This window comes from Homalodisca vitripennis, chromosome 2 (assembly GCF_021130785.1).
Source record: "Homalodisca vitripennis isolate AUS2020 chromosome 2, UT_GWSS_2.1, whole genome shotgun sequence".
NCBI classification, from domain to species: Eukaryota; Metazoa; Arthropoda; class Insecta; order Hemiptera; family Cicadellidae; genus Homalodisca; species Homalodisca vitripennis.
In genome coordinates this window covers 203987759-204003177 of record NC_060208.1, presented here as the reverse complement: position 1 = coordinate 204003177, position 15419 = coordinate 203987759, and the positions used below count along the sequence as shown (strand labels likewise).

Below are 15419 nucleotides of genomic sequence, written 5' to 3'. Positions count from 1 at the left end.
CTGTTTCTTTAAAATAAATTTAAATTTCATTATAAAATGTATATAAACTGAAAAGTTTTATACACTACTAATTATTAGCATATTTTCTAATCAGAACACTACCACATGATGATGAATAATAACGAAATACATTTTTTTTCCTTCCTGAGGGAAGAGGACAGTTTGTCCCCGCGCTTAGTCCTAAAAAGGACCTTTGCGCCTCCCTTACTTTAATTTGTGCCTTCAAAGTTCGAGGCTTTTGCAAAAACCAATCAGATTTAAGGGCTCCTGTTCTCTAATGTCCTTGGGGCTGAGGAGATATGCTCCCAAGTATCTTTTCCGAGTCTCTACGATGGCAGGACAATCCAACCAAATGTGATCTGCTGACTCCTCCTCCTCTCCACATAGTCTACATTCGCTACTCTGACTAAGGCCTACCTTCATAAGGTACTTCCTCAGAGGACCATGTCCTATCAACATTCCTAATATCAGTCTTATATCCTCCTTATTCTGGTCTAGGAGAGCTGTCCACCCTTTAGCGTAAGGAGAGATAAACAATTTGGATAGTCTTAAACCTGAGGCTCTACTCCAATTCTTGTGTCTTGTCCTCTTTTCCCAATCTTTGACCAGAGCTTTAATGTTGGAGAAGGCTATCCCACAACCTGGCTCAGGCCCCACCAATGTGGATTCTGCTCCCTTTTTGGCGAGGATGTCCGCTTTTTCATTCCCATGAATACCTTCATGACCTGGTACCCAACCGAGTGTTACTTTGTTATTCCTTGCCAGCTCTGCTAGAGCATTCAACAAGATACATAGTAGATACACATTCGTGACAACCAAGAAAGCAGTGATACATGTCATGGATATGTTTGGTTATGGCTCTGTAGAAAGACGTAAAACTGACAAGCAGGTGTTCAGAGTTAGACAAAGGGCGCTCCACTTCCCCTGCCGCAGAGTGAAGGTAGTTTATAAATCCTTCTTTGGCAACCGCAATAAGCAGAAGCGTTCACTTGGCATTTCGAAGGCCTTTTGTAAAATAAAAACTCTCCAAGAGGCATGATCTATAATATAGGATATAACTGTATTTGGCATTTTGGTCGAAGTCTACCATTCTAATATATCTGTCTACGGTGTGGGAAGGGTTAAGGAAATGTTGATGTGGCAGTTGGTCTGTGCGTAGATGTGAGTTTTTCACGAAAATTTTGATAGAAAAGGAACTCTGTTTATCTGCTGAATGTGATGGTCAAGGTTTCTGTTTCAGTTATAAAATGTTCAGCCTCTGCCACAAAATGACTGACCTTACTTCCATCATTACTGTCCATTTGCTCTTTTCCCCCATTCTGTGTGATAAGACCCCTAATTTTGTTCTGTTATCAGTGTGAAGAGTGGAGTAAAACTAAAAAGGATAGAAAATTTATTAAATTTGAATTACAGATAAGCTAAAAGGATTAAGAGGGTGCAACCTCTAACATTTTGAAAATACAGAAAATTATAAATTCTATTTAAATAACAATATTAAGTAGTTTTAGATCCAATTACAATTAAACATTACACTGTTAAAACGGTTCTTTTCACATTACTATTTAGTAGTTCTATTTCCCACTTACCTTCTTGTGTTGTTTCAGAGTGTTGTTTTCAAGATGGTGTTGTCTCCAAATGGTCAGCACCTAGCATGTCTGCATACGTGTGGCACTGTTTCCATTTGGTTAATGCCGTCACTGAGGTAGATACTACTTCGGTCCTTAGTAATTTACATTTATTTTTTCTTCAGCACAAGTCCTTTTAAAGAGTGGTTAGATTTTAAATAGACTTGTAATAAGCACATTTGAATTATTACTATCTACAATTTTTATGTTACCCCCTTCAAAATCTGATCATACTTAACTCCTACTCAGCTTCAAGTAAATCTCAACTGTACTGTTATGTTCGACAAGTATTAACGAAAACTCTGTCATTGTATTATCAATGCTCAAATACTTGTCCCTTCACAGCTGATGAATTTAAATTTAAAAGAAGTCACCGGGAGTTTATCAGACTATTGGAGTGTGTGGTCGAAGACAAGAATGTCTGTTTGACCTAACTTTCTTTGTAGATACAGTAATATGAACGAAAGCATTGTCCAGGTGGAGAATCTTTGAACTATTATTCACAAATTAGCTGTTTTTTCCGCTTTTTAGGCGGTTTGCACTTTTTAATGCAGACTCTAGTAATCAAATGGTCTTATTCCTAAATAATTTTACACTTTTCCTATTTTAGCATCTGTTTTGTCCTGTAGTTAGTCTGCCAGAACTTAGGTTATTACCAATACTGTTCAAAACTGTTTGTAAACCATCTAAAACACCCCAACCTCCCAAGAATGTGCATATTTGTTTGTAGCATAATAACTAATTGGTAGCAATTGGTTCATTCAATTTTTGAGAAAGATCTATTAAAGTTTTTAAGCTTTTTCTATGAGTTGAATTTTTCATTGGATCGAGTGTTCAAATGAGAGAAAACGGTTGAGCCATTTCAGTCAGTTGATTTTGTTGTATTGTCTATTGGTTTTACTCACTTGAAAACATTTGAATGAAAAAGTAAATTTATAGAAAAACTCAACCAATTCTTCAGTCAGTTAATGTTGTTTTTATTAAATTAATTATATTTGCCAGTCTGTTGTCATGATTCAGATTTCTGGTTTAGAAAAAACCTAAAGAATAATTCTATTATATAATGAGAACACTCTTTAAGAAAATATAACAATAATTATTAGAAGAACTTTATTTATAGCCAACATATTTTAATTTCTTAATTAGTCACAGTAACAACAATCTAATGTAAATTTGATGTTAAAACTGTTAAAGATGTATTACAATAGTATTTCCTTTTGAAATTTCAGCACTTACCTCTTTGTATTATTTTACATGTATAGCAATGTAGATTAAGTATCAGGGTCTGTTCAATAAGTATCGAGACTGGCTCAAAAATCAAAATTTATTGCAGGTATCATTAAAATTACTTAATAATCTTCAAAATATATTCTTCCTGCAATAATGTGAGTTCGGTGCGTCTGCCAGTTGTCAAAGCCCGTTGGAAGTCTGTTTCCCGAATACTGTTGAGAATCTTTGTCGTCACCTCTTGAACAGCCTCTATGTCTTTAGCTCCCTTTTCATTCACAGAAACAAGAAAAAGTTTGGTGAAGCCAGGTCTGGGCTGTAGGGGGGTGAGGCAAAGTTGCCACGCCGAATTTTGCCAGCAGCTCCACACAACAATTAATTGCATTGTGGCGCGGCACATTGCCATGGTTAAATTTTCAGTCGTTCACAATGGCTAGTCGTACGTGCATTACGAGATATTGCGGGCATGTCAGTACTGCATGTAAAATACAGCATTTACAGTCGTTCCAGTAGGCACGAACTCCTTATGAACAATGTCACGTTGGTTGAAAAAAACAGTCAGCATTGTTTTGATTTTGACAACCAAACTTTTTTTGGACACGGGATCTCAGACTCAAATTTTTCTGAGTTTAAAGCAAAACTTCACAGTGTAGCATTGCTCGATGATCCACTCCAAGCTGGCGTGAATAAACCATAAAAAATCACACGTCACAAAAATTCACCTCCTGTCTCAACACATGCCCCCCCCAGGTGACTGTGTGCGTCTGAGTGGTGGGGGATCCCTCTACCGAGGCCGACCGGTTGGATCCCTCTCCACCGCTCTATTGAGGATACAGCAAACCAGTCCCTTTAGGTGTCAAATAGTTTTTCAATCAATTATAATTTTTATTCAATTGAAAAGGTAAAAAAATATTAGTTCTTGTTATAGTTGCATAAAATAAAAACAGGTTTTTAAAACAGTGCTGCTCTGTATGACAGGTTGCATGGTCTGTGGAACTTGAGGGATCAGCCCAATTTTGATGTTCAACCAGATAACGTGAAGAAGAAGTCTCGAGCGAGTCAGCTGGAAGATTTCTATCCAGTTGACATCAGTTGGTGGGCAGAGGAAGTAGGCAACATTTGTATCTAATAGGCATGCTTTATGTTTTTGTTAATAAAAGTTATGTACTATTGTAGAATATGTGTAAAATATATTTCATATTTTATATTTATCCTAGTTGGGATCAACTATAAAATTCAAGATGGCTGCCCTGGTAGCCTTATTCAAGATATGAATAAGGTAAGATGTAATGGAACAAGATGAAATGGTTTTGTCCTTTACAAAGAACAAAGTAAGAATGCAAAGTGGAAGATTAAAGGCAGAAGACAAAGAGTGTAGAAAGTATTGGGAGGGGATTACAGGATTGTGTAGTGATGATGAAAGAGTTGAGGTAAAAAAAATGGTAACTGTATAGTACATTCTTGTTGTAGATTGTAACCATAATGACAACAAGAAAATCATAGAATATATCAAATTTCACTATAGATTGAATTACAAAAAGTACTTGCTCTGTCGGGACTCAAATCCAGATCTCTCACTTGCTGGGTGAGTGTGCTACCATTACACCTCAGAGTTCTTACTTTTTGCGATTAAATTCTATTGTATTTTACCGTTTTTATCACATATGCGTTCAAATAATCAATCTATCAATCGGTAGATCAAATATAGATATCAATATAGATTATCATTTTTAATGTAAAACAGTAATGTAGACTGTACTGTGGCTCTTGTTTTACACTAATAGTATCGTTTATAAATTTATGGTTAGTTATAAGAGAGGACTTAATAGTCCTAACCTCGCCAATTGAATATGTCTTTCTTTATGTTCAATAAAGACATTTTTTATTTCATCAAATACCCGTCAAACAAAATCTAACATCATTAAATTTTATATAAACAGCAATAGCCTGATTTAATTTCAATGCAGATTAAGTTACAAAAAGTACCTGCTCCACCAGGACTCAAACCCAGATCTCTCACTTGCTGGGTGAGTGCGCTACTACTACATCACAGAGCCCTCATATTTACAACTCGATTATTTTGTATTTGACTGTTGTATATTTTTATGAATTTTTCGTTTGAAATTCTTCGGTTTTAAAACATTTTTTATTGCTTATGCAAATAGAAAATCACAAAACATTTTTGTACTTAATTGTTTGAATATTAAAAACATTACTATACACTTTCCAAAAAAAGCTCAAAATCGTTTTGATACATAATAACTATTTCTGTAAAATAATGTACCTTCCATTATTCTACAACAACAAAAAAACAAGGGCATAAATGTTTGAAGTATAACATTCCTCCCTGGTGTAAAGCTCTTAAAGTATTTTTGCTACAAGCTGGCTCGTAACTCATCAACTACAGTATGTTTGATTACTGTGATTATTTCATTTTGTGCTAAATTTATACTATTAACTACATTGCATGCACCAAACTAGAAACATGTTTGTAATACAATAATTACTGTGAGTTAAATATTTCCTTTCCTTATATAACGAAGTCCCTACGGTTTCAATAGCAAGAACCTAATTTTGTGTTGCAGAAGGTGATCATTGCCCGGAGGAATGGTGCTGTAAGTGTGTGCGAGCTGAGCGAACTGCGCAACATGTTAGGGGAGACCCCTGAGTTCGTACATGGTGAGCCACGACTGTCACCGGTCAGCACACAGAAGGGCATCCTCGTGCTGGAGTGTGAAATAGACAACAGTCAGGTGAGAAATGTTACTACAATGTGCTTATATTGAGTCTGTTGAGGAATAGCCAATGGTAGAGTAGGACTGTTATAACAAGTTTTTCAAAGAGAATTCAGCCACCATTCCGATGTTACCTAGTATACAAACATGAGAGCTCAATAGCATTACATTTATTTTAAATAGGAATGCCTTATCCACCTGGCCGAGCTATAGTACTCCTTATAAAATCTTATCGTAGACTCAAATAATACTTTATAATTGCATCAATAATATTAAATTTGACGAACCAAAGTAAACTTTATCTTTCTTAACGATTAAAGTCCGTTTATTAACTTGTGTTTATTAATTATGAGTTATGACACTCTTAGCCTTAAACATGTTCTTATAAAGGGGTGCCATAATACTTAATTTAAGGTATTCAAAGATAGTAACATTATATCTGGTTCCAATAATATACCCGTAGTCTATTAATTACCAGCCTGCTGCCTTCATCAACTGATTTTCAACAAATTCCTTCTATAAATGAAGGTGAGTCAAATATTAACCCTCCAACTGATGACCGACGGCACAGACGCTTGTGAACTGATACATGACCGTTGGTCAACTTTCTGCTATTATTACGCTTTCTTCCCAAAATTTGAAAATATTCAGTCCATTTTAGATTTGAGTCTATGTAGATTCCTAAAAAACTTGCTGATTTCAAAACTTCAATGCTTTGACTCTAACTTGATGTTAAATTCAAGATGGTTCTGACTTTGAACAGTTTGAAAACTAACTAATTGAGTTTTAGTAGAATTCAATTTTAAACCATTTGCTGTAAACCATCTTGATAATTCAAAATCAATCTTGGAGTGCTGATCTCCAATTCAATGCTCTCCTGCTGTCACATAAAGGCACATGAAAACTTTGTGGTATCCTACATTTCATAACAATACCGACCCTAATATTGAGCTATTTTTAGTTTGTCGAAGATCTATTGAACAGCAATGATCATCCAAGATTCTCTGATTGTACGCGGTCAAATTGTGATCCACTCAGAAATTGAATTGAATTTGAAAATGAATTATGAATTGTCCCCAGGATGATAACAGCAGCAGTGAGGAGGAGGAATCTCTGGTACACAAGAGCTCGGCTCTGGTGCAGACAACGGTGTACCTCATCACAGACATGGAGAGGTTCCAGCCCAAACGGAAGAAGGCGAAGGTGCAGCGGCGCACGTTCAGGCTGCTCGGCATCAAGAGCACAACTCCGGATGAACTGTTTTCTCGGAAGGTGAGAGTCAGATGATATTGGGTAAACAACATTTACAGAAACAAATAAATACATTAGATGCGTTCACAGTGATTCTTTGTTAGAGGAAACTGCCATTATCAAGTGGATTTTAAATGTTTTTAAGTTCTGGGGGCTATAATTAGATAAACTACAAAAATCTACTGGTTCGTCATTAGGGAGATTGCAATAAGCAGATTACAGCCCAACATTACTATGTACTGTGCGGTTTTTGGTGTTGTTTATGTTTGGCTGAGCGTTAGCAAAGCCTATTACTTGAGGGGGTAGAAAGTTTTCATTTTTGTCTGTCTGTCCACTCATTATGTCTTATAGACTTGAAATTTCCCATGAAGCTTCATTTCTATAAGATACATAGAGTTCGATAATGGTGCATTTCCATCCATGGGATCTTGCTAAGTGTCATTGAAGCCTATCGCTCTAAGCCAACATAATTTCTCATGTGTCTGCCGGGTGGATATAAAAATTTCTGTTATGTCTCATTGTGTGTCTGTCTGCCAGAAATCTCAAGAATAAAATGAGCTTTATACTTGAAATTTAGCATGCAATCTCAATGAAGTCTGTTACACTACACTTGGTTGAATGCGACTTCTATGGCTGTTAGAGGAGGCTGCAAAGTTTTGTCTTACAGCTACAGTTATCACAATTTTTATATTTTGATCTTTTTAAGTAACTATTAAAATGACACAAAATTATGTATTTTCTGGCTATTAGTCAATCTTTGAACTCGAAATAAAGTTTAAAGAATGGCTTCTGCAAAAACATTTATTTAAAATTTGGGAAGGCCAAAAACTTTTATTTAGATTTAGATTCATTTGGTTAAGAATATTTTTATTTCAGTTAATGTATGACAAGTAAGCCACCATTTTGAAATGGTTCTTAAATTTTATACAATTTTTTTATATTTGTGTTGCAGATAGATGCTGGGGAGTTTGATGAGGCGTTACAACTAGCTCATATGTACAACCTCGACACAGACCGAGTTCGTCAGAGTCAGTGGCGAAATAGTCCAGTATCTGAGGACACTATCCGTGATTATCTGGTGAATATACATCCAGTTCCATAGTTACACTCACCATAAGTGTTCCATAGATTGAATGTACAACCTCGACACAGACCGAGTTCGTCAGAGTCAGTGGCGAAATAGTCCAGTATCTGAGGACACTATCCGTGATTATCTGGTGAATATACATCCAGTTCCATAGTTACACTCACCATAGTATTCCATAGAGTAGTAGTAGTAGAGTTCCTTTAAGAAAAGTAGCTACTTATAAAACAGCAATTTTTTTTATTGTCTTTGTTTCTGTTTTCCACCTTCACACACAAGTGCCAATCTCCTACTGAACCAATACGTTTTCACATTGCCATATTGTCTTGAGATTATTGGGAGAACTATGGGATTCATCTCCTGATTTTGAAAAAGTATTCGTAACCCAAAAATCTGTTCTGAGGGCAATGGTTGGTGCAAACGTTTGAGCGACCTCTTGAACCTGCCAGTAATGAGGCTATCATATGATTTCATTACACGTAGCATCGAATCTATAAAAAATTTGTCAATTATTAATTGTTATACATAACAACTTAAATAAACTATAACTGGAGCTTTAATCAAGCTGTATCATAATACTGATTGAATAACTTCAAGCTGAAATTGGAACAGTAACTGGTGCTGGCATTGATGTCATTAGTTTAACTTAAGTATGCAGTAATAATTGGTGCAAGATCCTAAATAATTGGGAACCAGTTTACATGTTTAAACTGTTCAATTGAAATTAAGGACCATTTTTTTTTGCTCTCTTGGGACAAGAAGCTTATAAATTGCACTTAGTCCTATAAGAAACTTTGCGCCGCTTCCGGAGTGACAGGATATGCAGGATGGGTAAGGTTAGGTGGTAGGAGCCCGAGATCCATGAGTAAAAATTAGGGCACTAATCTCAAAGTCATGTCTCCCCGGAAGAAGGGGAGGCCGGCTCTGAACCAGCCTCTCCAGTCAAAGTAGGCAGGGGGCGGCACACCCTTGTTGAGGCTAGCAGGAACCTCTGAGGTTAGGGAACAAACCCTACCAACTCCAACAGTCATTTTCCATAGTTAGACTAGACCTATCGAATTGCCCTTGCATCCCAGAATCTCGACATTTGCAGTTAGTGATATGCTGCTCCTGGACATCCATAAGGTTGCCCAGATTTGTGACACATTGGTTTTTGCTGTGCCCAGTGTAGGTTTAACTGGAAGGTATAAACCAGCCAGAAGTTATCCCTGCTGGGACCATAAGGACTATAGTCTACTTATCTCTCAATATAAAGAACTTAATTTGTTTTTAAGTTTTTTTACTATAAAAGAACAGGTTGTTACAGTCAATAATTGCTTGAAATTGATTTTGGTCTGATTTCACCTAACGGTTTCTATATTTCAGAGTGAAATCAGCAAGAAGAGGTGGGTGTTTGAAGAGTGCCACGAGAGAGTCCCTGATACCCTTGCAGCTGCTAGGAGACTGATTGAGTTCGGTCTCAAGATCACTTCTATTCAGGCGTTGGCAGATTTAGCATCAGATGAAAGCAATGAAGGTAACCGAATCAAGAACAGTACGCCGCAGTCACAAATAACAACCTTTATATCATGAGCAATATATTTTTACTTTTGTATTGTAAAAGATCTCTCTGTTGTTTAACTCTACCTCCATAAAAAAATTCTATGTATCCAGGTGCTTTGATGATGGAGTTAAGGACATCAAAATACTCCTTCCCCATGAATACTTATTTGGGATAAAATTCGTTCCAAATGAAAGATGTAGTTAAAGGTTGGGACGTTTCCACATAAATACTGTATTAGTGAAATAAAGTTTGCTGTTTATATCAATTAATCAATTAAAAGATCTATATTTGTTTTATGTGTGAATATTGTATTGATTGTATCGTATTGATAAATAATGTCAAAATAATAAAACTTAGACTTAAATTACTTGTGTATGTAATATACGTTTGAATAACGTAAATATGGTGGAAAGGGTTGATTCAATTTGAATGTTGAGTTCAGATCCATTTCATCTTCCACGTAGTGCAGCGTTGGAAATCTGACACTGTCAGACTTGACTCCTGGAATCTGGAGTCGACATCCGTCTGAAGAGCTCCAAAAGATAGTTAGTGATGAAGAAGCTCAGAACAAACTCTGCATCATTTCAGCATCGGAGACACCTAGACTATGATGTAAACTAGATGAAGATGTGTTCTCATTGTCTTGCTAGGTGCACAATAGAGTGCACTACGATGTTTTAGACACATTACCAATACATGGTGGAGCAACCCAAGTTTGTTCTACATAACATAGCTGTGGTAGGAAGGTTTGATTCAATGTGAATGCTTAGTTCAGATGCTGCACTAAGCGGAAGTTGAAATGGAGCTGAACTCAACATTCGCAGTGAATCAACCCTTCCCTGCACTTGATTTTCAGTCTAGGTGTCTCTAATGTCAATAAAATGAAGAGCTTAAAGCGTTTTAAGGATTTTTGTTGCTGACTTATTTTTTCAATCTCTTTAAACAGACGTCAACTCCAGGTTCCAGGAGTGAAATCTGTGATACTGTCAGATTTCAGATGCTGCACTAAACGGAAGTTGAAATGGAGCTGAACTCAACATTCGCGTACATTTTAATGTTCTTAAAAATTCCTTCCTCTCAAGAAGAAAATAGGTACCGGGTGTCTTAAAAGTCCCTTCCCTCCTATTAACTTGTTTATGAATAGAGATGGAGTTAGTTATTTACTTTAGGGATTGTTTATATGACCAACTGAGGAGTTTTTTGACATATGAAAAATTTTTAAGTCAAAATTTTTAAATTAGAACCCCTAGCAAATGAGATAAAATATACAATAACTTTAAATGTAATTTAAACTGTGGGACTTTTATAAACAATTCAAACTTTAATTGGCCACCAAATTTGATAGTAACATTAGAGACCTCTAGTTTGCGCCATTAGGCCCGGCCCCCTCCACTTGCGATTTGTTGTCGCGCGATTGTTTTGTCGCAGTCGCAAAACTTAATTGAGGTGCATCCACTTGCGACAGAATCGTTGTAGATTTTGATCATGGATGACCATCGAAGCAAGTGTTGTGATCGCGCTTTTTACTTCGTGCTAGACGTAAACGGCGAAAACATAATTACTGGGTTCACCCAATAACAAGTCAGCGATTACTAAAAGGGCAGTTTCACAAGTTATTTGAAGATTTGAGTGAACATCCTATAAAATTCTTTCAGTATTACCGAATGACGAAAAATAGTTTTGATGAACTTTTGAGAATAATTGGGTCCATCAATTACATATAAAAACACAAAATGGAGATTGTCTATACCACCAGAAGAACGTCTATCAGTGACTTTGAGGTGAGTAATAATTACAGAAAATCAAATTATCTTATTTGTTTATCTATTAAAAAACTCTTATATTAAATCAAAACATTTTAAAAAACACACAAGTACAAATTAATAAAAATCAAATGTTATAGGAATAACTAAGGGTTAGTAGTTTACCCATTAAAAGAGTTACGATAAAATCAAAAAGATCACTTCCACTTGCAGAGGGTGATGACAAAACACTTCCTGCAAAATCGTTGTAAAAATTCTGCATTGGCCCAGTATTTTGTGGATACACAGGTTGGTTAGAATTATGTCCGTAAGCAGAATGGCTATGCTGTGGCTGTTGTGTATGTTGGGAAGAGCTGATGTAACCAGGGCGTGGATTAATGTTTCGAGCTTGCCTCATGACGTTTAAAATTTCTATCTTAGCATAATGCTTTTGCTCTTCATTTAATTTTCCTAACATTGGAACCAACATTAAAGCGAAGTGTTTATCTTCATTACCCTCGTCACTTTGTCTTGCTTTCAAAATGTTCAATAAAGATGTCTCATATGAGTTTGCATTTTTGTTTTCTTACTATTTTTACGCCTTTCACGCTCGGTCCTGTGCATTAATGCCAAGTGAGCATCTTGCAGTAGAATTACCTTCTTGAAATGTCATCAGATGTATCATGTGGTTGCTCTGGTTCATATCCATCCGTTTCATTGAGGGAGATATTACTAATAGTTTCTCTTCCTTTTACAAAGGGAACCAAAAACAGCAACGCATCAAAATGGATATACTTTCTTCTTTTTGTTGCTCCTTGGCCTGATGTGGTTTTTCGTTGTGCTGCAATTTCCCTCAAAAAGCAGTCCTTTAAATTCTTCCACTTTTTTTGAACGTCTGTACCTGGAATACAAATTTAGTATTAACCCCCCTAGAATAATTAAAAAATTATATTTTATTGATTTCAAATGTAAAAACCTATGCCATAACTTCATCATAACACTTTTGATATAGTACCTCCTTATTTTCAAGAATTTATTATTTTCAGGTACCTTGCCACTGGGAACAGCTTCATTTCGTTACACTTTGAATATTTATTGGGTGCCAGCACAATTGGTCACATCATTAAAGATACTTGCTCAAAATTGTGGACATGTTTACAACCAATACACATGCCTACCAAATCAGAGGAAGATTGGAAGGAGATAGCAAAACAATTTTACTTGCGAACGAACTTCCCCAAATTGCATTGGTGCCATTGACGGCAAACATATAAGAATTCAGAAGCCAAATCACTCTGGATCTCTTTTTTACAATTATAAAAATTACTTTTCGATTGTGTTACTTGCTGTAGTAGACGCAGACTATTGTTTTACAGCAATCGATGTAGGATCTTACGGTAGTAACAGTGATTCAAATATTCTGAAAAACTCCGCACTAGGTGCAAAGTTGATTGATGGCAAACTGAACATCCCTCAAGCTCAAACTCTTCCTAATGACGAAAATGGAAAACCTATGCCATTTGTTATAGTTGGAGATGAAGCATTTGCTACATCAAGAAATATAGTGAGGCCTTATCCCAGGAAGAATTTATCCATGAAACAAAGAGTATACAACTACAGAATGTGCCGTGCTCGATAGAATGGTGGAATGCACGTTTGGTATTTTAGCCAACAAATGGCGAATTTTCCATCGGCCATTGAATGTCCAAACGAACTTAGCGGATGACATTATTAAATCATCCTGCGTTCTCAACAACTTTGTAAGAAGAAAAGATGGTATTCGAGTTGAAGATGAATGCTATGAGTGTCCGCTGGTATGTATACAACAAGTCGGTGTACGGGGTACCTCTTCAGGTATCGAAGCAAGAGACTACTTGGCAGATTACTTTCATTTCACCTCAAGGCTCATTACCCTTGGCAATACGACCATGTTTAAATCAATAAGAAGAAGTTGGCATAATAATACATGGAAGTGATTTACAGAAGAAACCTCTGTTTAAAAAATTGTTTAATACATGTTAAGAGTAACTAAAGTTTAATAATTTCATTATTAATCATTTATACAACCATCTCTTGTTAGCCAAAACTACATTTTTGGTTTAAATAAATTGCTAATAAAACTATGAACGATGTTTTATTTACAGAAACCTATTAGGTAGACCCTATTAAAATGAAATATTGAAAAAATGTTTCTTGTGAAATAATAATAAAAAATAAACAAAACTGTTGGGAATAAATTAAAAAAGCATACAATATTTTAATAGACGATAATATAATAGATTTATAAGATAATACAATATCAAAGACGAAAATAAATTGATAATCGGGAACATATAGAACTGCAATGAATCCGATAAGATATAAAATTATAAGTTAGTGTAGGCTAACATTTTTTAGATATCCTGTAGGTGGTTATTTTTTAGCCAATTAATGCTATCATATTTAAATCACTCACCTTTATGTTTCTTTTCTTTTGATGTAAGGTCATTCCAGTTTTCTATCACTTTACCACACACTTCAGTCCACAGTTTTTCTTTTATATTTCGGTCACTGTACTCTTTTAATTGTTTATTATAAAGAGCCGGTCCTCTTTTCTACTTCACTAATTAGCAAATCAAGTATCAATGACTGATAATACTAATTTACTAGTAGAGGTTTCACTGTCAGACATATTTATTTAGTTAACAAACAGCCACCGCTCGACAGTACTCAGTCAAAAATGCGACTAAATAATCGCCAGTGGATGCATGTCGATGCCTGTCCGTGTGACTCATTTTATTTCCGCGACAGTCGCGTCGCGGTCAAAATAGGTCCAGTTGCGTTTTTTAAATCGCAGTCGCATTTCTGTCGCATGTGGATGCGCCTGCATTTAAAACAATAGGTTCTATTTTTGCGACTAAAACAATCGCGCGACAACAAATCGCAAGTGGAGGCCGGGCCTTATTCTTTATTTTATCATTTGCTAGGGGTTCATTTTTCAAAATTTTGACTTATGCTTAAAATACCCCATTGGGGGGGAGTCAAAAATTATCATACATCAGAAAACTCCCTAGTTATTCATATAAACAACCCCTAAAGTAAATCACTCCATCTCTATTCATAAAAAAGTTAATAGGGGTGTGAGACTTTTAAAACACTCGGTATATACTGTTTTAATATTAGGTTTAGTTGCAAAATTAGAATTGAAATTTAAGCAGTTCAACTAAAAAAGATTATACTAAATATTTTTCAGGTTTTACTAAGCACTGCCATATGGAAAAAAGTAAAGAAACTAATGAAAAACTAGACTGAAGAATGATGTGTAGTACAGATGGCTATTCCAACAGTTATTTTCCTCACTATTATCAAAAGATTGATGGATAGAAATCATTTAAACACATTTAGTTCACATTTAATTTTTTGTCAGTCTGTACTCTGTATCCATTCTATATCTGATACAGTGTCTTAAACAGTCAGTATTTTGAAAGAATGACAACCTTACTGATTGATTAGAGTTCAGTCCGTGGGTAGTCTGATTTTTACACATTCCACTAACAGCGACTTCTGACCAATGACATAAGCTTGTTTTAATGTAGTAATGTCTTATCTGTGTAAACAACTTTTATTAAAAAATCGAGTTGTCGTAGGAGAAGTTTTGCAATTTTAATGATTTAATTTTCATCCATAAAAATCTACTGATTAATCACAGTAGGCAATAATTCTCATGATAAAGTTATTTCAGATGATAGTGAAACAATCGAGGATAAAACAATTAAGGATGGAGAAGACTTGCCATCATCTCCTACAGAGAGACTATCAGAAGACCAAAAGTGTTTGATAGTCACCAGAAGGACGCTTCTACGGTTCTCTGACAGACTTCATACTTACGAGGTTTGCTTACATAGTATTCACTTTCATATTTATTAATAAAAAAAAGATTTGCTTAATTTTTCACTTACAATTTGGATTTCAAAAACATATATGCTGCCTTTGTTCCTTAACACGTTGACTGTGGCACACACACTAGTGCGAAGTAACCTCTTGGCACATACAGTATAGAGCAAAGCTAAGTTAACTTTATTTATTATACTTGGACAGTTATTTTACAGTAGTTTAACTTCATGTATTATGACTTAACTAGTTTAACTTCACAGTAACCCCTAGAGCAGTCCACCTTACAGGTTAACCCTTTGAGCAGTAACTTTCCATCAGGTCCCAAAAAGGAGTTTGAAA

At 35.6% G+C, this 15419-nt stretch overlaps 1 protein-coding gene across 3 annotated transcripts in view; it reads left to right on the top strand.

The window, feature by feature from the left end:
- The window catches only part of LOC124355293 (neuroblastoma-amplified sequence-like), a 73553-nt gene that overhangs the window by 11437 nt on the left and 46697 nt on the right, over positions 1-15419 (top strand). For all 3 annotated transcript variants that reach the window (XM_046806365.1, XM_046806364.1, XM_046806366.1), the window contains exons 8-14: positions 1605-1702; positions 3831-3960; positions 5438-5605; positions 6668-6859; positions 7791-7916; positions 9288-9438; positions 14929-15077. In XM_046806365.1, the coding sequence (XP_046662321.1) occupies positions 1605-1702; positions 3831-3960; positions 5438-5605; positions 6668-6859; positions 7791-7916; positions 9288-9438; positions 14929-15077 (1014 nt within the window). The remainder of the gene's footprint in view (positions 1-1604; positions 1703-3830; positions 3961-5437; positions 5606-6667; positions 6860-7790; positions 7917-9287; positions 9439-14928; positions 15078-15419) is intronic.